The sequence below is a fragment of the Mastigoproctus giganteus genome, chromosome 2, assembly GCF_048544385.1.
Source record: "Mastigoproctus giganteus isolate SK-2022 chromosome 2, ASM4854438v1, whole genome shotgun sequence".
Taxonomy (NCBI): Eukaryota; Metazoa; Arthropoda; class Arachnida; order Uropygi; family Thelyphonidae; genus Mastigoproctus; species Mastigoproctus giganteus.
Genome location: NC_143576.1, coordinates 111,232,605 through 111,258,468, shown reverse-complemented (window position 1 = coordinate 111,258,468; position 25,864 = coordinate 111,232,605). Strand labels below are relative to the sequence as shown.

The window sequence follows — 25,864 nt, the reverse complement described above, 5'->3', positions numbered from 1 at the left end:
TTTGTTAATGGGAAGTCTTGTCTGACAAATTTGATTGGATACTATGATGTGGTCACAGGGGAACTGGAAGTAAAGAATAATTTTGATATCAAATACTTGGATTTTAGGAAAGCTTTTGATACTGTGGCACATGGAAGACTACTGTACAGACTGGAGCAGTATAGTATTACAGGCGAGTTTCTACATGGATAAAAGGATAGTTTAGTGGGAGAAGACAGAGAGTGGTTATCAATGGACACTGGACAACAATGAACCCAACACCAAATCCCCCAGGGTTCGGTGTTGAGTCCATTGTTGTTTTTGGTATTTATCAATGATATTGAGGAAAGTATATCAGGGTTAATATCTAAGTTTGCAGACAATACAAAGGTTGGCAGGGTTGTTAATGACAGTAATGATAGTAGGCTACTGCAACAGGATCTGGAAAAGTCGAGCAGATGGGCTGAAGTTTAACATTGACAAATGTAAAGTACTGCAAATGGGAAGAAGTAACCCCAGAGTATTGTATCAACTGGGTGGTACTACACTCAGGGTAGCGGAGAATGAAAAGGAACTGGGGGTAATTGTGCAGTCAGATATGAAGTTTTCTGTGAGGTACAAAAAGCTGCAAGAGTAGCTCATGGTGTCTTGTCAATGATATACAGCAATTTTTCTAGCAGGGATAAGGGAGTGATTGTCCCCCTTGTATAAGGCAATGGTCAGGCCACACCTTGAGTACTGTATACAGGTCTAAAGGCCTCATTTTAGGAAAGATGCAGAGCAGCTGGAAAAAGTACAGAGAAGGGCAACGAAATTGGTAAGTGGAACAAAGGGTTGGTGTTACCAAGAAAGGCTTAAGTTCTGCAAATTGCAGTTTCTTGAGACTAGGCACCTGACAGGTGGTCTAATTGAGGTTTATAAGGCCTTGAATGGATTGAGCAAGCTCAATGCTAATGGGATTCTTTCTATTGCTCAGATTACTCACCTGAGGGGACATAAATTCAAATTGAGGAAAGGCAATTGTAGAATAGATGTGAAGAAATTCACCTTTAGCCAGTGGGTGGTTGATAGTTGGAACAAACTTCCATCTGTTGTGGTGGAGGGCAGCAACTTAAATAAGTTCAAGGCAGAACCAGACAAACATTTGGAGTGAATGGATGGGTGAAATGGGAAGTTTTTTTTTTTTTTTGGCTGATGCTATACAAGGTTGGTTTCTTGCATCATATGCATCTATTAATGCTATTGCTAACTTCTCCACTAATGCAGGTGTCCCCCAAGGTTCAGTTCTTTCTCTCACTCTTTTCCTCTTGTATAAATGACCTTCTTCCATCATTGATCAGAAATCCTATTCATAGTTTTGCTGATGATAGTACATTTCATTCATTGCACCTTCCAGTTTGAGAAACCTTGCCGTGCACAAACATCTTCAACTTCTCAAATATCCATCCGATTCCTTAAATGTTTATCTTCAGTAATTCTCCAGTTGGGCAATGAAACTCAGTTGATTTCAATCCTTCTAAAACTCAGTCCTGTCTAATATCTCACAAAAAGGATTCTTCTACTACTATGGTTATTTTTGATGACACTCCGATTTCTAGGCAAGATCATATATCTCTATTGGGAATTACCCTGACTTCTAATCTCTTTTGGTATAAGCACATTACAAATATTGCTTCCTCTGCATCTAAAAAACTAGGTTTTCTCTTTTGTTCTCAGCGTTACTTATCTTCCAAACAGCTATTCACTCTGTACAAATCTCAAATCCACCCTAACTTGGCACATTGGTCCCACATCTGGGGCAGTGCCTCCCAAAACCTGTCCGGCTTCTAGACTCCATTCAAAAGAGGGCAGTTAGGTTAATCAATGACCCTTCTCTAACAAAGTCTCTCCATTTTCTGTTTCATAGATGTTCTGTTTCTGCTGTGCTTTTTCTATAGATACTTCCATGGGCACTATTCTTCTGAATTGTCTTATATAATTCCTGCTCTTTCATCCAAATCATCCAAACATGTGCTGCAGCCATTCAGCATTCTTTTGCTATCCAACTTCAAATCCACAGAACCAACTTTTCTTCTTCCTCATTTATTCCTTCAACTTCTTATTCCTTTTATACCAACTAAGTGATACTGTTTAATGTTTAAACCTAAATGGATGTTAGATGACCTAATGAGACTGGTGCAAGAGAAGTAAAGTACATTGGATGTTTATGAATTATCAGGAGATATAGAAACCTATGGTAGGTATAAACTAATATGCAGTAAAATCACAAAGTGGGTCGGGCAAGCTAAGGCAGATTACGAGAAGCCTTTGGCAAAGACTGCAAAGAAATATAGCCTTTGCTACATTTCTTTGCAGAAATCTTTTAGGGGTGAGGGTGCCGGAAGTATATCAAATTAATGGGAACTAAATGATTTTAAATATATTACACATTACACATGTAACATATGTTGCCTAATTTGTTATGTAATAATTAGGAAATACAGTGCAGAAGACCCAAGAACAAGAGAGGATCATTACCTTGTTTTCATCCATGAGTGTATGAAGAGAGTCGATCCAAAGAGGACTTACATCACCATCCAAAATTATCCATTTTGGCTCTGGTCCATGGTGGGAAATCAAATCTCTCATGACAGAGGATAAAACGCCTTGAAAATAATTAATAATTAAGAAAATAGGATATATATATATATATATATATATATATATATATATATATATATATATAAAGTACATTATTAAATAACTAAAAATTCATTTCTGAAATAATATATCAACTAGTGTATCAGTATTGACAAAAAATCCCCTTTTTTCCACTTAATTTGTCCATTTATTCAAATTATCTATGGTGGAAAGCCCTGGTTGAAGGCAAATTTTCACACATCTCTTTTGAACTATCCTTTTTTCAAATCAAATTTATATTCCATTGATGTAATATCCAAGAAAGAGCAGTGATGTTAACAATTAGTTTATTGTTAACACCACTGCTTTAATTTAATTTAATTTAATTTAATTTAAGGTCTTATATATTTCAGATGGGTCACCATACAGATGTCTAGTTTCTGAATGCAGTAATTTAAAGAACCTCAGCCTCTCTTGGTAAGAATATTCTTTTTTCTTCTAACTAATTTTATCACTCTTTAGCATTAGCATTAGTAGAGGCATTTGATGCAAGAAAGCAAGCTTATGCAGCATCAGCCAAAAAAAAAAAAAAAAAAAACCCACTTCACCCTTTTTGTTCATTCGAAATACCTATCCAGCTGAGCCTTAAACTTATTTAGGCTATCAACTTCCATGACAAGCGATGGAAGTCTGTTCCACCAATGAACCACCCGCTGGCTAAAGGCAAATTTCCGCACGTCTATCCTACATCTGTCTTTCCTCAATTTGAATTTATGCCCTCTCAGGTGATTATGCTGAGCAACAGAAAGAATCCCATCAGCATTGAGCATGCTCAAACCATTCAAGGCTTTATACACCTCTATCAGATCACTTCGTTGGTGCCTAGTCTCCAGACACTGTAAATTGCAAAACTTAGAGCCTTTCTTCGTAAGAGCAGCCTTTTGTTCCATTCACTAATCTTGTTGCCCTTCTCTGTACTCGTTCCAGCAGCTCTACATCCTTCTTGAAACGAGGCCTCCAGACCTATATACAGTACTCTAGGTGAGGCCTGACCATTGCCTTATACAAATGAATAATCACCTCCTTATCCCTACTAGAAAAATTCCTATATATCATTGACAATACACCATGAGCTACTCTTGCAGCCCATCTGCACTGCTCAGAGAACTTCATATCTGCCTGAACAACCACCCCAGGTCCTTTTTACTCTCTATCACTGCCAGTGTAGTACTACACAGTTGATACGTTACTCTAGGGTTACTGCTTCCCATATGCAGTACTTTACATTTGTCAATGTTAAACTTCAGTTGCCACCTCTTAGCCCATCTGTGAGCTTTTCTAGATCCTGTTGCAGCAGCGTACTGTCATTAGTGTCTTTAACAACCTTGCTGACCTTCGTATCATCTGCAAACTTGGACATTAAGCCTGATATACCATCGTCAATATCATTAATCAATACAAAAACAACAGTAGACCCAACGCTGAACCATGGGGAACTCCACTAAAAACATTAGTCCACGAAGATCAGTGTCCATCGATTACCACTCTCTGTCTTCTCCCATTCAACCATCCCTTTATCCATAGCAGCAATTTTCCTCCAAAGCCACACTGCTCCAATCTTTGCAGCAGTCTTCCATGTGTAACAGTATCAAAAGACTTTCTAAGATCCAAATATATGATATGAATATTATTATTTGCATCCAGTTCCTTTGTGACTATATCATAGTTGATTGATTGATTGATTGTTTTGATTTTATTGGTGCATTAGCTACTAAGGCTATAATGCGCCAAGACCAGGTCATTTATAACAAAAATTTAAACTTTCAGTGACCTAATTAGTTAGGTCACTATGTCAAAAGGTATAAAAAATGTATAAAAGGTATAAAAGAAAAATGTAAATTTTATACACGAGCAACAATATTTATTGATTTTAAAAAGCTAAAAACAGCAGACACATTGTCATTGTCGGATAAAATCTGACTGAGTGTATACGGCTCAGTCAGATGATTAAAAGCGGTAAAACGGATATTGCTAAAATCTGGACAATCAATTAAAATGTGTCTCATGGATAAAATTGTGCCACAGGACTCACACATAGGAGGGTCATCAGCTCTCAGCAAAAACGAATGAGTCAAATGACTATGTCCTATGCGGGTCCGGGCAAGAACAACTTCCTCCTTACGATTCCTGCGCAGACTAGACTGCCACGGTTCAATTACATGCTTTATACGATATAATTTATTCGCAGTCTGTCTATTCCACGAATCCTGCCATTGGGAGTGTATCTTTTGGTGTATTATTTGCCTGTAGTCTGTATAGGGGACTAACAGGCAGCGATTATTATTGGGAATTGGTGATTTGGCTGCAGAGTCAGCCAAATCATTTCAACTAATCCCAACATGGCTAGGAATCCAGCAGAAGCGGATATCATATTCACGTTCACGGAGGAAGTGAATCTTCTGCTGAATGCTAGACAGAACTGGATGAGAATTATATCTCACAGTTATTAAAGCCTGTAAAACGCTGAGAGAGTCAGAATATAAAATGAACCGTTGGTATTGGCATTTACTAATGTGATCCAAGGCTAACTCTATAGGGTGCAGCTCTGCAGTAAATATGCTGCATTCAGAGGGAATCTCCGATGTAGTGCTGTCTGTAAAGACAGCAGCAGATCCCACATATGATTCCAACTTCGAACCGTCTGTGTAAACTGGCACGAAGTCAGAATGTTCAGCTCTGTGTGCTGAATAAAGCTGCAGGTAGACAGATGATGGAGTGTCCGACTTTCCCCAATTTCTTAGGGACAAGTCATATGCCGGGACATGAGCAAGCCAGGGTGGAAGGGGTTGCTTTGGTGTTGCTATCAAATTGGCCAGACAAGACTTCCCCTTAACAAACCCATGCTGTGTCAGAACTATATCTGAAGTCTTGTCTAGATGATCTTGCAATGCCTCTTTAACCAGAGCCTCCATTAATTTCCCTTTTTTTTTTTTTTTTTTTTTTTTTATGAAAACTCGAAACACAAGAGGTATTAGAACCTATAGTACTTAGCACCATGCTTGGGTTGGAGGTTGAGAAGACAAAAGAAGATATTTGTTGACATTAGACTTGAACTTCTGTAGACTGTAATTTTCAGGAACTACATATGAAGGAAGGTTGTTCCAGAAAACGGCAGTAGAATGAATAAATGAGGAAGATGAAAACTTGGTTCTGTGAGTTTGAAGTTGGACAGTAAATGGTTGATTGGCTGGTGGTGGTGGCACGTGTTTGGACTGTTTTGAAAGAGAGAGTGGGAATTATAGAAGCCAATTCAGATTAACAGTGCCCATGGAAGTATCTGTAGAAGAGGCATGCAGCAGAAACAGTATGTCTAAGAGATAGCGAGTGGAGAGACTCTGTCAGAGATGAATCATTAATTAACCTAACTGCCCTCTTCTGAATGGAATCAAGAAATCAAGGATTTGGAGGCACCATCCCAGATTTGGGAACAATATTTCATGGTTGGGTGGATTTGCAATTTGTACGAGTGAACAGTTGTTTGGGAGAAAAGTAACGCCAAGAGCAAAAGAGAAAACCAAGTTTTTTAGATGCAGAGGAAGCAACATTTGTAATTTGCTTGTGCCAAGGGAGATTAGAAGTCAGGGTAATCCCCAAAAGAGATATATCAACTTGCCTAGAAATCGGATTGTCACCAAAGATGAGCATAGCAGCAGAAGAATTCTTTTTGTGAGATGTAAGACAATACTGAGTTTTAGAAGGATTTAAATGAACTAAGTTGTCTTTGCCCCACTGGAGAATTACCTAGAGATTGGCATTTAAGGAATTGGTAGTGGATATTCGAGAAGTTGAAGCTGACTAAGCAGGGCAAGGTTTTTCAAAATGGAAAGTGGAATGCAATGTGCTATTATCGGCAAAACTATCTATAGGATTTCCAATCAATGGAAAAAGGTCATTAATATACAAGAGGAAAAGAGTGGGGGAAAGAACTGAACCTTGGGGGACACCAGCATTAGTGGAGAAGTTACAAGACAGAGAGCCATCTACCATCACCCTCAGTGAGTGATCAGAAAGAAAACTGGATAATCAATTACAAAAAAACAGTTGGCAAACCATAAGATGGAAGCTTGTTTAGAAGACCTTTAGGCCAAACACGATCAAAAGCCTTTGAGATGTCAAGAGGAACTGCTTATGTTTCACCAAGCTTTTCCATTGAATTTGTCCATAAATGGGTATCATAAGCCAAAATATCACCAGTGGATCAACACTGACGGAATCTATACTGGAGATTGTTGATCAGATGGAAGGTTTCTAGGTAGTTTAAGAGTTGGCGGTTAATTGATTTCTCCATTACTTTAGAAAGAGTAGAAGTAATTGCAATGGGACGATAACTGAATGGAAGGGAGTTGTCACCCTTTTTAGGAACTGGCTGGACATGAGCAAATTTCCAAGCAGAAGGAAAAACACCTTTGGAAATCTTCTGTTCACTTTCTGTTCCCTGGAACAGAAGTTAAACTAACAGGTCTGTAATTACCTGTGCCTCCCTTTGATCCTCCTTTGTGGATTGGGGTCACATTTGCACATCTCCAGTCCATGGGTACCTCCCCTGAGTCCTAGAAAGCTGTCATAATTATGGCTAAGGGGTTTGCTTACTTCCTTTGCGGCCTCCTTTAATATAACTGGATAGATTCCATCCGCCTCCAGATGCTTTCTTAAGTTTATCTTCAACAATTTCTCCTCCACTTTACCCCCAGTTATTACAAGATTATCTAGCTTACTGCCAGAGTTTAATACACCTCTGGCATCCCCCTCCCTGAAAAACTCCTCATGTGTGAATGTAGATGCAAAATATTCATTTAGTTTGTTAGCTACCTGAGCAGGATCATCAACAGTTGAACCATCGATATCAAGTGGACCAATCTGATTCATCCCCTTCCTTCTAGAGTTTACATAAGTAAAGAACTCTTTACTGTTTTTCTTTGCATCCTTTGCCAAAGATTTCTCGTAATCCGCCTTTGCTTGCCTAACCTCCTTTGTGATTTGGTTACAGACCAGCTTATATCTATCCTAGGCTTCTATGTCACCTGTTAATATATATGTATCCCATGCATTTTTCTTCTCTACCAGATGTCTAATCAGTTCATCTGTCATTCATTTAGGCCTAAATCTTGAACAATATTTCTTAGTTGGTATGAAAAGCCTAGTAGCTTCCAAGATTAATTCTTCGAATGCTTCCCATTTTGAGTTTGCTGTTGGTAACATCATCAGTTGGTCCGACTGTCTAGAATTTAAATACTGTTTCAGACCACCATAGTTACCTTTACAAAAGCAAAAATTCTTCCCTTTACCCCAGATGGCAGTTACCTCTTTGAGTAAATCCCACTTCAGCAGACTATGATTACTGCCACTTATTGGTTCCATTATCTGCAGATTCTTAATGCATGAAGAATCGCTACTGATAATCAAATCAAGAGTATTACTCCCTCTAATTGCTTCTCGAACATGCTGCTGTAGAAAACAATCATCCAATAAATCCACAAAAGCCTTGCTAGTGTGAGTGACCAACCCACAAATTCCAGTCAATCTCTGGGAAATTAAAATCCCCCATTATAAGATACTCTTATTTGCTGACCCACTCTATTTCTCTGCACTACTGCTCATTATACTCATCAGATTCATTATGCCTATAAAACACACCTACTCTCATTTTTCCTTTCCCAGTGCTTATGTCACACCAAACAGACTCAACATTGCATTATCCACCAACATTAATTGGATGCACTTCCTTAGATTTTTTGTGTTTCTTAACGAACAGCATAACCCCCTCCTCCCTTCCTGTCCTGTCTATCCTTTCTGGACACATTGTACTCCCCAAATTCCAATTCTGCACTGCTTATGTCTGTGTGACACCACGTCTCTGATATCCCAACAATATCTGCCTTTGAGGTCTTGACTTGCACTTCAAGCTCATCAAATTTATTAACTATACTCCTAGCATTGGTGTACATAATTTATGTATACTGTGTACATATTTATGTTGGCTTTTCTTATAAATTATTTTAGGAATGTATTCCTTCTATAATGCCATTACTCAAATGTATTGCATTGATGCACTGATCAACTCCCAATGTCTGCTATTCGCATAGCTGCATCTCCTCTGTTGAGTTGTGAGCTGCCAAGACTTTCAGCTTGGACTACATTCTGAACTAGTGATAAGATATACTTGATGGAATGCTGATGACGGTGGACTTAATTTGGTTTATCTGAATTTGCTGCTAATAGTGTTTAAATTCTGCCAAGATGTACCTTATGTGGAGACCACATGTTTGGAGAACCAATCACTTCTTTTGGACTTCACTGAATTAAGTCAACTAACATGGATTCATCTTTCTGGTAGCAGCTTTGTTAAGTCTGAACTTTATCAATAAGAACTTTTTTATAATTGGATTGATGGCATTTTAGTGAGCTTCCTATCTAATGGGGAGTTGTAGTTCCTGAGCGTCTTCTATAAGTAGATCTATGTACTAAACATATGGATTTATGTAATGTATAAGTGTATTCATGTGTGTGTGTATGTGTATTTATGCATTGTATAAGTGGATTCACGTATTTATGTCTTTAAGTATGGTATTGAATAATTGTGGGGGATACCAGTTTTTGGCAGGGAAAGCCTAATATAATAAATAAATAAATAAATGTCAATTTCTTTCAAGCAAAGACCAGCCCACATGTGCTAAACACAAGTGGCTCTATGGAGTTCCACTCTGTAGCTGTTTGACTGGCTCTACAAAGTGAAACTCTAGAGCCAGTCAGTGCATGTAGTGAGGGATATGTATTAAACAGCTGCCCTGACAGTGTGTCAGATTTTTAAATATATAACAGATTCATCTATTCTGGTGATGCTAAACGACTCAAAAAGATATTAGCATCTAGGCAGAATTCTGCCATGAATAACTATGTTTTTCTCTAAGTTGAATGCATGCCCAAAGTGCTGAGAATTCACTACTTATGTTCAGTGATAGCAGAGAATCACTCCCTGATCAAAAATTTTAATTTGATTTCAATTACCATATTGAAATACCCTTGCAATCTTATAATATTAAATCAGAATGTACTTCACTTTATGCAATCCAGTCTTGTTATCTCCCCCCACCCCCCAAAATTCTATATTTGGGTCCCTTGATTCTTGTGTTGCTACAAGCATGAAAATACTCCCCTCATTCATTTCACTGATCCCCTTCAGTGCCTTATACTTCTCAGTCATATTCTGGCCCCCATCACTGAAATATTTAGTTGCTAAGCCTTTGGTAACTAAATATTTCACATCATCTACGACAGTATTTCTCCAATTGATCTGTGGACCTCTGGGGATATGTAGAAATGCTTTGGTAGAAAAAATCAAGGGAAATCACTTGATTTTCTCTCTTAATGTATATTTCTCCCTATTATTTTATATGAATGTAGTGCATGGAGTGTAATTAGAATGAGCTAAAACATTATGATCACCTACCTAATATGATGTTGGTGCACTGTGTGCAGCCAAAACAGCTCGTACCTGGCAACGCATGGACACTACAATAAATGTGTCTTGTGGTATCTGGTACCAACATGTAACCAGCAGATACTTTAACTCCTGTAAGGTCCGTGGTTGAGATGCTGCAGATCAGAGTTGCTGTTCCAACACAAACCACAGATGTTTGATGGAATTGATGTCTGCAGAATTTAGAGTCCAGGGCAACACCTGGATGTCTTCCTCATGTTCCGAGAACCAGACTTGAACAATCCGGCTGGTGTGGCCTGGTGCATAATCCTGCTGAAAGACGACACTGCCAGAGGGGAAGACCGTTGCCACGAAAGGGTGTACCTGGTCAGCAATGATGTTTAGGTAGTTGGTAGACATCAGAGTGCCAGGCACATGGATGACTGAACCCAGGGTATCCCAGCAGAACATCGCCCAAAGCATGACACCACCACCACCACCACCGGCTTGTTTTCATCCCACAGTGCATCCAGGTGCCATCACTTCCCAGGTAAACGACACACATGTACCCAGCCGTTGACATGGTGCAACAGGAAACATAATTCATCAGACCAGATGACCTTCTTCCAATCACTCAAGGTCCAGTTTTGATGATTGCGTGCCCACTGTAGGTGCTGTCGCCGGTGAACCGTGGTTAGCATAGACACTCGGAGCAGCCTGCAGCTACGCAGCCCCATTTCAGCAAGGTTCAATATACTGTGTGTTGTGACACATTACTCCCATCACCAGCATTCCAATTACTGGCCACAGTTGTGCCACAGTCACCCTTCTGTTGCCACATACCATCTAGGAGAGGCTTTGCTCACCTCAAGCATTGATGAGCCGTTGTCGTCCAACACCTTGCCAGCGATTCGTGGGTTTTCCCCTCCTCAGACCACTTCCAGTAGGTACTAACCATGGCTGACCATGAGCATCCCACCAGCCATGCTGTTTTGGATATGCTCTGACCCAGCCATCTGGCCATTACAATTTGATCTTTGTGAAACTTACTTAAGTCTGCTGCCTTTCCCATTTGAAGAACAAGAGTAACACTGATTAACAGAGCTCAGTATCAGGTATTTTTTATATGGTGTGCCGACATGTGCACGTGCCATGGTTCACCTGCAGTTGCTTCGATTTGCATAACAACTTGCTGGTCATAATGTTTTGGCTCGTTGGTGTATATCTGCACAGCAATTTGTTCTTCTTCATGTATTTGTAAACATTCAGGTCAGTCTTAACAGGTTATGAACCTATTGATCTGATTGTTGCCAAAAAGATGCTACCAGTTTGCAACAATAAATAATATCTCTATTGAAATATTTAGGCTAAGAACTTGATCCCTATTAATTCTGTCAGTTATAACCACCCATTTGAAGGCATTTTTTACCCACTCATTTATTCCAAACACAAAAAAGGTTATGTAACTTGAAAAGAAAGAATAATAAAGATATTTTAGAACAAATTAATGTGGTATTTAACTACCCATACAACCATATAATTCTGTAGGTTTAATTCAGAAATATTCCTGTGTGTGTGTGTGTGTGTGTGTGTGTGTGTGTGTGTGTGTGTGTGTGTGTGTGTGTGTGTGTGTGTGTGTGTGTAACATAAACAGCAAAGTCTGTAATATAAATAGTAAAGGTGCAGATATTTACCATCATTCCAAAGTTTTGTAGAATGGTCAACAATTCCATATAATTCATCTACAGTGAGTGCATTTGGATTTAGATCATGAACTACTGGGTGTTTATTAAGAAGTTCATTTGCTTTCCATAGGGTTCTCCAAACCTGAGTCTTGCCAGTGCCTGTACTCCCTATCACAAATACTGAATGAGAAGTATACAGCAGTTCTTCTAACTGAACAACCTAGAAATAATGCATTATTTTTAAATATTATATTCCAATTCATATTTCATTATTATATAAAATCTCAATTTCTTATTTATATCACCTATTTAAAATGCACCTTTTGAGAAAATTTGAAGGTTTCCTCAAAGTCATGTTGCATTACACTTCATTGCATAATTCTCTTTTTCACTTCTGTTCAATGTCAGTTGTATTATTTCTAGGTTTATATGAGCCACTGATGTTCAGTCTCCAATTTTTTAAAGATGAATAGAAAATTCTTAGAGTGAGAAAATGTGCTAAACTGTTAACAGTAACATGTAAATGGATTTAAAAAAAAAAAAATTTCTGAATATGAGTAAATGAAAGCATTGTTTTCTTTAGTGATAAAGCAACTTTTTATCCATAAATTACAGTGCAGGATGAAAATCCCTTAAGGTTTTAAAATATTTATCATATTTAATTGAATCTGGCAATTTGGCTATAAAATTCAATGCTATTTATTAAAAAAAAAAAATTACCAAATGCTGGAATATAGTGTATTAGCATTTATAGTGAAGAAGCTTTCATAATTTGATTTGATTTATTTGCTTAAGCTATTGCTCTTCTGACTCATTGTAAAATTATCTTATCTTTGCAAAGATAAATTTTACTGCTTTTCTTGCTCACTGTAAAATTTATCTTCACAAAATGTTTTTGTCTGTCATATTTTCTTGTACTGAGTATAACTATTTCATAGTAAGCAGCTTAAACTGAAGTGGTGTAAATATTTTCTTGCAGGTACTGTAATTGTTTTGTTTACTGGCAGTATCTTGTCACTGAAAGCTTCATTTTTGAATTTATTTTTATTCTTGCATTACTGTTAAGTGAATAATGTTATTACTTTTTATTATGCACAGTAAATGGATTACCCTTTATGCATAATTTTCTGAAAAAAATAAAATAAAATACAAAATGTTTTTTAATAAAAAACAGGTCACACGTGGCTACCACAATCCTTTTAATAAAGGACTATTTTGACCACCCTCCTTCATTTCCATATACAAAGTACAAGAGAGTTCAAAAACAATTTGTATTCAATCAGAAGTAGTTGTGACAGAAAGATGATTTTTTTTTGTTTGATACCTTGAAATCCAACCACACAAATTTTGGTTTCGATCTGACCATTCTTTTTTTTTTTTTTTTACTTTGCAGCCTGAATGAAATGAAGTGTCACAATGATTAGAGTGGGAATGCAGATCAGTGATTTGGCTCCTCTTTCTGCAAGGGAAAATGCTTGAAACAATTCACAAAGAAACAGTCACTGTTTATGGAGAAGACTATCCAGGATACAATGTTGTTGCACATTGGTATATATAATTCAAATGTGGAAGAACCTCAGTGCATGATGAAGAAATCCAGGGGCATCCAGAAACTGCTGTAACAGAAAATTTTGTTGCAAAACTTTGAGGCCTTAATCCTGGAATATTAGCATCAAAGAACTAGCTGCAGGGCTCCAAACTAGGATCTGTGGAGAACATCATACATCAACAGTCACATATGAGTAAAGTATCTTAGATGGGTTCACTGACTTCTGACCCCCTTACCAGAAGAAGAAGGGAAGGGCACAATGAGCACATGAAATGTTGTTGATGTGCCAGGAAAAACTGAAATATTGTTGAATCCTGCTTATTCCCCCAACCTTGCTCCCTCGAATTTCTTCCTCTTTCCTGCCCTAAAATCCTTTCTTCATGGAAAACATTTTTCTACTGATGAGGTGATTTCTACTGCTGCTGGTTTGAATGACAGTCAGAGGACTACAAAACCAGACTGCAGAGGAGTAGAGTGTGTTTAGTGTCACAACACGGTACCAGAGGTTCCCCCCACCTCTGCGTAGTGAAACTGAACTCTTGCCAGTGCCAAGGGTTTAAAGGTGTATGGATCTTGTATATTTGTAGTGTCGTGTACCGTTGTTCCTCGGGTCATTTGGCCACTGGGCCCCTGATGGGATCCAATGTTGCCCTACTCTGCCCCGTGGAGGCAGACCAGGTACACCAGTATTATAGTTATTTACTCTGGCAAGGTCCTGCCACCTAATTTCCTGAGATTTCAGTGGCTAGGACCTACAAAAAAAAAAAAAAACCTACTATAGATAGGGGTCAGCCAAAAGGAGTACAAGTTATGTAATTTGATGTCATTAAGTTTTTGGGTATAGGGCTCAAGCAATTTAACAATGATTTGAATGCTAGTAGTTGTAAGTTAGAGGAGCCTGAAGGCTGTGGGGAAAAGAGAAAGATATGGGGTCCATAGAGAAGATGACCCCCAAATCAGCAGAGCAGGCACACATCCCACCAGAGCAGAAAGAGGGGCGGTGAGACCAGAGGTAACCTCCCCCTCCCGCCTGGGGAGTGGAGGCAAAGAACCACGCAAGGGGAGCATGGCTAGGAAGGCCTAATAGCAGCAGCTGAGCTGTGCTGGTGGTTGTGTCCCACATGGGACAGCATTCCATATCATGCTGGCTAGGAACAGCCAACAGCATGGATGACCTTGGGGGTCCATAGGTTTCGATGGCCATCTGTCCATCTGGTGGAGAGGCTGAAATAGAACATGCAATTTATATCATTTGCTCACACACCATTTTTATTATTTATTTTTTTTTATTTAAAATTTTTCTTTATTTAAAATTTTTCTTAACATTTTATATTTTATAGTTTTTTCCCCCCTACATCTGAAGGCAACATTTTATAATTTATATATTTTACAACTTTTCCATACTTTTTTTTTTTTTCCCATTCATCTATCATTCTCATTCACACCAGGGAGGGGTGACTCATTAAACAAGCAAAATTGACACCAAGCTGTCAATCCTGCCTGTACAATTATTGCTTTTAAAATAACTCAGTACTTGCTTAACCATTGCTTTAAAGACAAAGCAACAATTTAAACAAGCAAATAATTTAAAGAAAGTGCTTACAATGTAAATGACATACAAATAATCAAATTTTGGAGAATATTTACCTACATATCTAATTGAACAAAAGAAAAAAAAAAAAAAACACACACACACACATTTATATAACAATTATACTAATACTATTTTTTTTTTTTTTTCAAACTTCCTGTCATACTTTTACATTAGCATTAGTAGAGGCATTTGATGCAAGAAAGCAAGCTTATGCAGCATCAGCCAAAAAAAAAAAAAAAAAAAAAAACACTTCCACTTCACACCTCTGTTCATTCAAAATACCTGTCCAGCTGAGCCTTAAACTTATTTAGGCTATCAACTTCCATGACAAGGGATGGAAGTCTGTTCCACCAACCAACCACCCGCTGACTAAAAGCAAATTTCCGCACGTCTATCCTACATCTGTCTTTCCTCAATTTGGATTTATGCCCTCTCAGGTGATTATTCTGAGCAAGAGGAAGAATCCCATTGGCATTGAGCATGCTCAAACCATTCAAGGCTTTATACAACTCTATCAGATCACCTCGCTGGTGCCTAGTCTCCAGACACTATAATTTGCAAAACTTAGGCCTTTCTTCATAAGAGCACCCCTTTGTTCCATTCACTAATCTTGCTGCCCTTCTCTGTGCTCATTCCAGCAGCTCTACATTCTTCTTGAAATGAGGACTCCAGACCTGTATACAAGAAAGGTATATACTAGGCCTTATACAAGGGAATAATCACCTCCTTATCCCTGCTAGAAACATTCCTATATATCATTGACAATACACCATGAGCTACTCTTGCAGACTTTCTGCACTGCTCACAAAACTTCATATCTGCCTGGACAACCACCTCCAGGTCCTTTTCATTCTCTACCACTGTCAGTGTAGTACCACACAGTTGATACGTTGCTCTGGAGTTGCAGTTTCCCATATGTAGTACTTTACATTTGTCAAGGTTAAACTTCATTTGCCACCTCTCAGCCCATCTGCTCAACCTTTCCAGATCCTGTTGCAGCAGCATAGTGTCAGTAGTGTCCTTCACAACCCTGCCAACCTTCGTATCGTCTGCAAACTTGGACATTAAGCTTGATATACCATCATCAATATTATTTATAAATACAGAAAACAATAAAGGACCCAACACTGAACACTGAGGGACTCCAATGATAACATTAGTCCATGATGAGCAGTGTCCACTGATTACCACTCTCTGTCTTCTCCCCCTCAACCACCCCTTTATCCATAGCATCAATTTGCCTCCAATGCCACACTGCTAATTTGTGCAGCAGTCTTCCATGTGCAAAGTATCAAAAGCCTTTCTTTTCCAAGTATCAAAAGCCTTTCTTTTCCAAGTATCAAAAGCCTTTCTAAGATCCAAGTATATAATATCAAAGTTATTCCCCGCATCCAGTTCTTTTGTGACTGCATCATAGTATCCAATCAAATTGGTCAGGCAAGACTTCCCCTTAACAAAACCATGCTGTGTCCAAGCTATAACTGAAGTCTTGTCTAGATGATCCTGCAGTGCTTCTTTAACCAGTACCTCCATTAATTTTCCTGGAACAGAAGTTAAACTCACAGGTCTATAATTACTTGTGTCAGCCTTTGATCCTCCTTTGTGAATTGGGGTCACATCTGCACATCTCCAGTCTGTGGGTACCTCCCCTGAGTCCAAGGAAGCTCTCATAATTATGGCTAAAGGTTTGCTTAATTCCTTTGCTGCCTCCTTTAATATAACTGGATAGATCCCATCCATCCCAGGTGCCTTTCTTGTCTTTATCTTCAACAATTTCTCCTCCACTTTACTCTCAGTTATTACAAGATTCTCTAGCTTACTGCCAGAGTTGAATACACCTTTGGCATTCCCCTCGCTGAATAACTCCTCTTGTGTGAATGTCGATGCAAAATATTGATTTAGTTTGTTAGCTTCCTGAGCAGGATCATCAACAGTTGACCCATCGATATCAAGTGAACCAATCTGATTCATCCCCTTCCTTCTAGAGTTTACATAAGTAAAGACCTCTTTGCTGTTTTTCTTTACATCCCTTGCCAAAGATTTCTCGTAATCTGCCTTCGCCTGCCTAACCTCCTTTGTAACTTGGTTACAGATCAACTTGTATCTATCATAGGCTTCTGTGTCACGTGTTAATTTGTATGTATCCCATGCATTTTTCTTCTCTACCATATGTCTCATTAGTTCATCTGACATCCATTTAGGCCTAAACCTTGAACAATATTTCTTAGTTGGTATGTAAAGCCTAGTAGCTTCCAAGGTAAGTTCTTTGAATGCTTCCCATTTTGAATTTGCTGTTGGTAACATCATCAGTTGGTCCCACTGTATAGAATTTGAATACTGTCTCAGTCCATCGTAGCTGCCTTTACGAAAAGAGGTAACTTCCCTAATGGTAGTTACCTCTTTGAGTAAATCCCACTTCAGCACACTGTGATCACTTCCACCCAGTGGTTCATTTATCTGCAGATTCTTAATGCATGAAGAATCACTAGTGATAATCAAATCAAGAGTATTACTCCCTCTAGATGCCTCCTAAACATGCTGATGTAGAAAACAATCATCCAATAAATCCACAAAAGCCTTGCTAGTGTGTGAGTGACCAGCCCCCAAATTCCAGTCAATATCTGGGAAATTAAAATCCCCCCCCCCATTATAAGACTCTCTGATTTACTGGACCACTCTATTTCCCTGTACAGTTTCTTATTATACTCATCAGGGTCATTAGGCCTACAGCACACTCCTACTCTCAATTTTGATCTCCCAATGCTTATGTCACACCAAACTGACTCGACACTGCACTGTCCAGCGATGTCGACTGGCTTCATTTCCTTGGATTTTATGTGTTTCTTAACTAATTGCATAACCCCTCCTCCCTTCCTATCCTACATTCTGCTTTAGACAGTTATACATTCAACACACACTATTTCTCGCATTCATTCATTTATCCAGGTGCGCGCGTGCGCGCGCGCGCACACACACACACACACACACACACACACACACACACACTTTTACACCCTTACATTCACACAGCCCATTTCATTCAGACTCCCCAGTCATTTGCTAATTTTACTTAATTTCCACATTTACTCTTTCAGCACTCACACTTTCTCACACATTCATCCGAGAGGCATAAATTATCATTCATTCAACCTAGCATTTCCTTTCATACTCTCGCCTTTACATTCACTCCAGTTCTCATTCATTCAATCCTCATTCATTCTAGCACTTCAGAAACCTGCAGCTTAGTAGTTTTTTCCAGCTGACAGGTAACCCTGGCTGCATGTCTATACCAGTGTCTTTAAAGTCCTTTCTGTGAGTGTTGTCATGTTTAAGAACTCAGTCTGTTTTGGTTGGACGTATGCTATGATGAGGGCAGTACCAACCTGCCTTTATTCCCATCAGTCACATTTGGTTATTTTCCTACCTCTATGGTCCCCTGGCAATGAGTCAAAGGAGTCCTCAGAGGCAGGATGTCCAATAATTTCTGAGTCAATTCAGGTATGTTCAGTCACGTAGAGATTTTGTCATTCACTGGACATGGAGAGGGAAATGGGCTAGTTATATATTTGATCTATTGATTTGGTACAGAGACTGGTTGAAGAGACTGTCTCTGCAAGTTTTGGCAGATTTCAAAAATGTTTTGAGCATACTTGGTGAATGCCTTGTAGAGGACCTCCTCCATGATGAATTGGTGTTCTTGGCCCCTAGGAAGGGGTCCAATGTCTGTGATTAACTGTCTACATTGATTATCGTAGATTACATGGTCATATAGAAACCTTGCCCAATCCTCACTTTCACCACAGGTACAGTGGGAGTCATGGGCCAGTCCCAAAGAGTGCAATTTAGCTTTAAGGGATCCATGACCTGTTAATATAAATGTGGTATAATGTCCTTGAGCATACCACTTAGGTGTTTTTAAGCTGACCATAGCCACCCGTGGAAAAAACTTTTGGTAGTAGCACCTTTGGTCTCTTGCTCCAATTCAGTTTGCCATATCCGATGTAGTTGTGTGGCAATTTGTTGTTTCTCTGCCTTGATGTCATTGGCAAGGTTTTGGATTATGCTTGGAAACCTATGGGGATTCCTTTTTTAAGGTCTATAATATAGACCTTTTTTTGCAATTTCAAGGTGCAGGGGTAGGGTTCTGGCCAAAACTTGCAGGGCCCAGAAATTAACTGTACAGCATGCTCTAGTTATTGTTAATAAGATTGTTCTTTGAATGCTATTTAATTTTGCTCTGTTTCTAACTATGGCTGTGTGATGGAACCATACAGCAGCACAATAGGATGTTGTTGTTTGTTTGGTTTTTAGGAGCATTAGCAACTAAGGCCATATTGCTCCGGGATATGCGGTGGTCATTCCCTGACCTTTCCGCATCCTCCGTATTTGGTGGTGACAGGCTCGAACCCCTGTCTAATCAAGAAGCGTGTGCTACGCACTGCTGCTCCTTCCCACCTGGCTACGGAGGCACCGGTAGCACCATAGGAGATTACAGGTAAAAACACTGCTCTGTAAATGAGTGCCAGGGTTCTGAGTATGAGACCCCTATCGGCTTGGCTGATTGTGGCAATCATTCCGGCATAGTTTTGGACTTTTTTGGCCAAGTATGACAGGTGTGGATTTGGAGTCTAGAATTATACCTAAGTATTTCAATTCTTGGACCATGTGAATTGAGGTATCACCTATTTTTATCATTTGTGGTCGTCTTATATTTAGATTTTCTTTCAGTAGGATACACTTAGTTTTTTCTGTTGAAATTTTGAGCATGTGGGTTAGCACCCATTCCTGAAGTTGTTTGAGTGCCATGTTTGCTCATTCTTCCATCACCCTTCCGGTGTTACCTTTTACCAATAAGACAAGGTCGTCAGCAAAGGCAATCCTGTCTGTAAGGCCTAAATCTTTTGTCAGGAATTCATCAAGCACAAAGGGCCAAAACAATGAACCTAGTACTGAACCCTGTGGGCAACCTTTTGTCACTGGGTGTTTTATTCCTTGGAACTGTGTGCGTACTGCTACACATCTGTTACCAAGACAGGTGTTTATACATTGATATAGATTTTGTGGTACATTTATCTGGTGGGTCTTCTGAGGATACCTGGCCACCAGAGGGTGTCAAATGCACCAGCAAAGTCAATAGATATTGCCAGAATGTATTTTGATCACTATTGTTTACTGTTGTTAGGATATAGTGCATGGCATCCTCAGTTGAGGATCCTTGTTTGAAACCAAATTGCTGTTCAGAATTTAGGTTGGCTTCAGTATAATATAAATTAAGTCTACAGAGGAGTAAGCGTTCCATTATTTTTCCTAGAACAGGCAATAAAGCTATAGGTCTGTATGATTTAGGTTCAGTAGGATTTTTTTCCCGGATTCTTTAAGATTAATCTAATTATAGCTAGTTTCCATGATTATGGAAATAAACCTAAGCCAAGCAGTGATTACATAAGTTCAGTAGAGTATCAGGTGAAATTTCTGCTAACTTTTTAATGGTTTCTATTTCAATTAAGTCAGGTCCAGGGAACTTATTGTTTTTGGTTTTTAAGAGTGCTGCTTGAAATTCTTCCATGGTGAAGGGTGGTTCTATTGACATATTGCTATAATTTATGTTGCCGGACATTATGACACTCTGAGTCTGGGTTAACCCCTGGTCTGCCCAAGTGTGAGTTGGGGTTTTGAAAGACGAAATGATTTAATAAATTTTTATCCCCGAAAACATGTTATAAATTAGAGGGTGTTGTAAGCTAGAAATGGTTTGGAAGGTGAGACCTGACAACTGAGTAGTGGGGACAGTCAATTAAAATATTTTTAATAATAATGAGTTATCTTCGGAATTACATTCTGGTGAAATGCTTTGTAGGCACTGATATTTATCTTACTATTCTTCTATATTTACTTCATTTATTATCCTTTATTCCACTTCAGAAGACAGTAGTAGAATTAAAGATGCCAATTCAGAAGAACAGTGCCAATGGAAGTATCTAAATAACAGACATGCATCAGAAACTGAAACGTGAATGGAGTTAATTAATGACCCATCTCTTCATAAGATATGGATCATTTAATTAACTGATTGTACAGAGCCTGAGTGAAGTTTTGGGAGCACCACCTCAGATGTGAAAACAAGACTCCAAAAATTTAGGACTTCAACAGAATTAGTAGCTGTTTACAAGAAAATTAACACCAAGAGAATGAAAAAGGAAAATCTTTTTTTTTTTTCTTTTTTATGTTGAAGAAACACTATTTGTGATGTGCATGTGTCAAAATAAAGAAGGTAGGGCAATCCCCAATAGAATAGGAGCAAGCCTAAAGGAATAAGTTTTGAGAAGAAGTGGAGAAATGCCATCAGAACCTGGAGCTTTCTTGACATGAAGATTGTTTAGAATTCTTCTAACAGCCTACTATCAGAAGAACAGAGGAGGCACCGAGTGGAGTATATTGGATATGCAAGGAAGTGGTTTACCATGATTGTTAATGCAAAAGTTATAAGAAAAGGTAGCGTGGGAGTGCTCGTACAAAGAGAGGCTTAAGTTTTCCAAATTACAGTGTGTCTGGAGACTCAATCATATCACCTGCGAAGGCGATATGATTGAGCCTTGAATGGTTTGAGCATGCTTAATGCTGATGGGATTCTTCCTCTTGCTCAAATAATCACCCAAGAGGGCACAAATTGAGGAAAGACAGTTGTAGGATAGATGTGTAGAAGTTTGCCTTTAGCCAGCAGGTGGTTGATTGCTGGAACAAACTTCCATCTGTCATTTTATAGAAGTTGATAGCTTAAATCGATTCAAGGCAGAACTAGACAAACGTTTGAAGCAAGTGGATGGGTGAAATGAGAAGGTTTTTTTTTTTTTTTTGGCTGATGCTATATAAGCTTGCTTTCTTGCATCATGTGCCTTTACTAATGCTAGAGATATATAATCATATCTAAAAAGCTGAGTGTCATCAAAGTTGAGTATAGGAGCCCTAGACTTTTTTTTTTTTTGCTATCATTAGTAAAACTATGAAAAGGGTTTCTGGTGAGCAGAAAAGGTTTTTAATATACAAGAGGAAAATAGTGAGAAAAGAAGTGAACCTTGGGGACCACAGCATTAGTTGAGAAGTCAGAAGACCCATCTATCACTGCCTGCAGTTGTAGATGGGGACTCAAGTAGTCAGAGAGAAAACTGGCTATAAAGTGCAAAAAATAAATGGCAATCTATAAGATGAGAGCTTGTTTAGAGGACCTTTACACCAAAAACAATCAAAAGCCTTGGAAGAATCAAGATCAACTGGCTGAGTCAAGATGGGTAACATACGCCAGTATATCACCAGCATATTTGACATTCACAGAATATATATTGGCAGCCATTGATCAGATGGAAGGTCTAAGATAGTGCAAAAGTTACTGTTGATGAATTATTACATTTCTATAGAAAAGGTAGAGGCAAGGGTAATGGGATGATAATTGCAAGGGTGGGATTTGTTATCCATTTTAGGAAATGGCTGGAAGTGAGAATTTTCTATGAAGAAGAAAAAACACTGGTGGAATAAAAAAAGTTTAAAAGGCCAAAATAGAATAGGAGCAAGCTTAAAAGAATAAGTTTTGAGAAGTGGAGAAATGCTAACAGAACCTGGAGCTTTCTTGACATGAAGATTGTTTAGAATTCTAAAACCCTACTATCAGAAGAACAGAGGAGGCACTGAGTGGAGTATATTGGATATGGAAGGAAGTGGTTTACCAAGATTGTTAATGCAAAAGTTGGAAGAAAAGGTAGCATGCTAGTAAACTGACATTATCTTTAGCTGAGGAATCAATAGAACCATGAGGTTTTAATACAGGTGGGAGTGCAGATGGACAAAAGTTGTGGAATAGTTCTGGTTTCTTTCTAAAGCTATTGGCTTTAGCAAGAGACAAGAAGGCTAGATTACAACCTGGACAAGAGTAGGTTTTCTACTGTTAGCCTGCTCAAAATTGACTTTTAGCATTAGCAAAGGAACATTATGCAAGAAAGCAAGCTTACATAGCATCAGTAGGAAAAAAAAAAAAAAAAAAAACACACACACCCTTCTCATTTCACCCATCCACTCACTCCAAATGTTTGTTTGTGTAGTTCTGCCTTAAATCTATTTAAGCTATCAACTTCTACAACGACAGATGAAAGTTTGTCCCAGCAATCAACCACCCACTGGCTAAAGGCAAACTTTCACACAATATATTCTACAACTGTCTTTCTTCAATTTGAATTTATGCCCTCTCAGGTTATTATTGAGCATGCTCAAACTATTCAAGACTTTCTACACCTCAATCAGATCACCTCGCAGGTGCCTAGTCACCAGACACTGTAATTTGCAAAACCTAAGCCTATCTTTGTAAGAGCAACCCTTTGTTCCATTCACTAATCTTGTTGCCCTTCTCTGTACTCATTCCAACAGCTCTACATCCTTCTTAAAATGAATCCTCCAGACCTGTATACAGTACTCAAGGTGTGGCCTGACCATTGCCTTATACAAGGGGATAATCACCTCCTTATCCCTGCTAGGAAAATTCCTGTATATCATTGACAACACACCATGAGCTACTCTTGCAGACCATCTGCACTGCTCAGAAAACTTCATATCTGCCTTCACAATTACCCCCAAGGTCCTTTTCACTCTCTACCACCTGTCAGTGTAGTACCACACAGTTGATACATTACTCTGGGGTACTGCTTCCCATATACTTTAAATTTGTCAGTACTTTACATTTGTCAATGTTAAACTTCAGTTGCCACCTCTCAGCCCATCTGCTCAACTTTTCTAGATCCCGTTGCAGCAGCGTACTGTCATTAGTGTCATTAACAACCTTGCTGACCTTCGTATCATCTGCAAACTTGGACATTAAGTCTGATATACCATCATCAATATAATTAATACATACAAAAAACAACAATGGACCAAACACTGAACCCTGGGGGACTCCACTAATAACATTAGTCCACGAAGAGCGGTGTACATTGATTGCCACTCTCTGTCTTCTCTCACTCAACCATCCCTTTATTGATAGCATCAATTTGCCTCCAATGCCACACTGCTCCAATTTGTGCAGCAGTGTTCTATGTGCAGATTTAGATTGATTAATAAATATTGTAGCCATGATGATGAAGAGGTTGAAGAAATGTACACCGAAATTGAGATTCTTCTAGATGAGCAAAAAACCCACTACATTATCATTATGGAGGACTTCAATGTTAAGGTTGGAAAAAGACAAAACAGCACAGAAAGGGGAAACTATAAGAAGAAATTTTGGAATTGGTTTTCAAAAGAAATGAAAGAGGTGAAAGACTTGTGGAATTTGCAGAATCTCTAGGATTGTCAGTAATGAACACTTTTTTCAAGAAAAGGGTGAACAGAAAGTGGACATGGACGAGTCCAAATGGATTAACAACTAATGAAATCGACTTCATCTTCACTAACAAAAGATATATTGTGAATGATGTTACTGTCCTGAACAAGGTAAATGTTGGATGTGATTACAGAATGGTAAGATGCACACTTTATATAGATGTAAGAAAAGAAAGGAAAAAACTGACTCCAATAAATAATATGAAGGTCTTTGAGAAAACAGAAGAGGAGAAAAAGCAGTATGTACTAGAACTTAAGAAAAAGTTTGAGCTTCTGCAGACAGCTCAAGACCAAGATATCGACAAGGAATATTACAACTTCCTGAAAGTGATAAAGCCCACGAAACCTATAGGTAAAAAGAAATTAAAAGAAGAAAAAAATAGTCAAGAAACCTAGCCGGGTGGGTAAAGTGCCTGCCTGGCAACCCAAAGGTCGCGGGTTCGATTCCCGCCTCGGGCTTGGATCAAAGTACAGCAAAAACCTTGGGAGGTGCATTATGGCCACAGAAGCCTATGCGCCAACAACTACCAAAAAAAAAAAAAAAAGTCAAGAAACACTTGTTAAGACTAACCGAAGATGACAAATGAAGAGCAAGATAAACACTGACAAGGAGAAAATTGAATATACTGAGTTATGCAAAGCCATTAGAAAGAGACTCAGAGAGGACATAAGAAGATTTAACACAAGAAAAGTAGAACAAGCATTAAGGGAAAACAAAGGAAATCAGCAGCCATGAGCAGTAATACAGAAAGACAAATGATACTGAAACTGAAGAATAGCGATGGTGTACTTATAAATAACAAAAAAGGCATAACTCAAATAGCAGAAGACTACTCTAGAGATTTATACAAGGAGCAAGAGAATGATGCCAGCAGTGGGGAAGATGGATCGCAAATTAGTAACACATACGACATACCCGATATCCTTCCTGATGAGGTAAAACATGCGTTGAAGAAAATGAAGAATTGGAAAGCCCCTGGGGAAGATGAAGTTACTGTAGAGTTGTTAAAATTGGGAGGAAGAGACATGACACAAAAACTGGCAAGACTCTTCACAAAATGCATTAGAAAAGGTATGATGCATAAGGAGTGGAATAATGCAATCATAGTTTTGCTGCATAAGAAAGGAGATAAATCAGAAATTGGAAATTATAAATCAATTAGCTTGTTATTCCACATCTACAAGTTGTTCACAAGGGTCATTACTAACAGATTAGCAAACTTGATGAGAATCAAGTGAAAGAGCAAGCTGACTTGAGGAGAGGATTCTCAACTATGGATCACCTTCATGTAATATCACAGCTAATGGAGAAAGCAAATGAATATAAAACACCATTATGCCTGGCATTTGTGGATTATGAAAAGGCATTTGACTCCATACAGCATAAGGCAATGTTTCGGGCACTGGAAGACAAGGCATAGACCCCCCTCCTTTTATTATGATCTTGAAGAAAATATATGAGAACACTACCTCCTTTGTTAGACTAGACAAAGAGAGTAGCAAATTTAAAATTGAAAAAGGAGTTTGACAAGGAGACACAATATCTCCAAAGTTGTTTACTGCTGCCCTTTTAGAAATTTTCAGAAGATTAGACTGGTCAC

At 38.6% G+C, this 25,864-nt stretch overlaps 1 protein-coding gene across 1 annotated transcript in view; it reads right to left on the bottom strand.

The window, feature by feature from the left end:
• Window positions 1-25,864, bottom strand: part of LOC150089496 (dynein beta chain, ciliary-like) — a 1,205,440-nt gene that overhangs the window by 630,811 nt on the left and 548,765 nt on the right. The window contains 2 exon segments of the mRNA XM_090390004.1: window positions 2,497-2,624; window positions 11,770-11,980. Of these exon segments, the coding sequence (XP_090246130.1) occupies window positions 2,497-2,624; window positions 11,770-11,980 (339 nt within the window).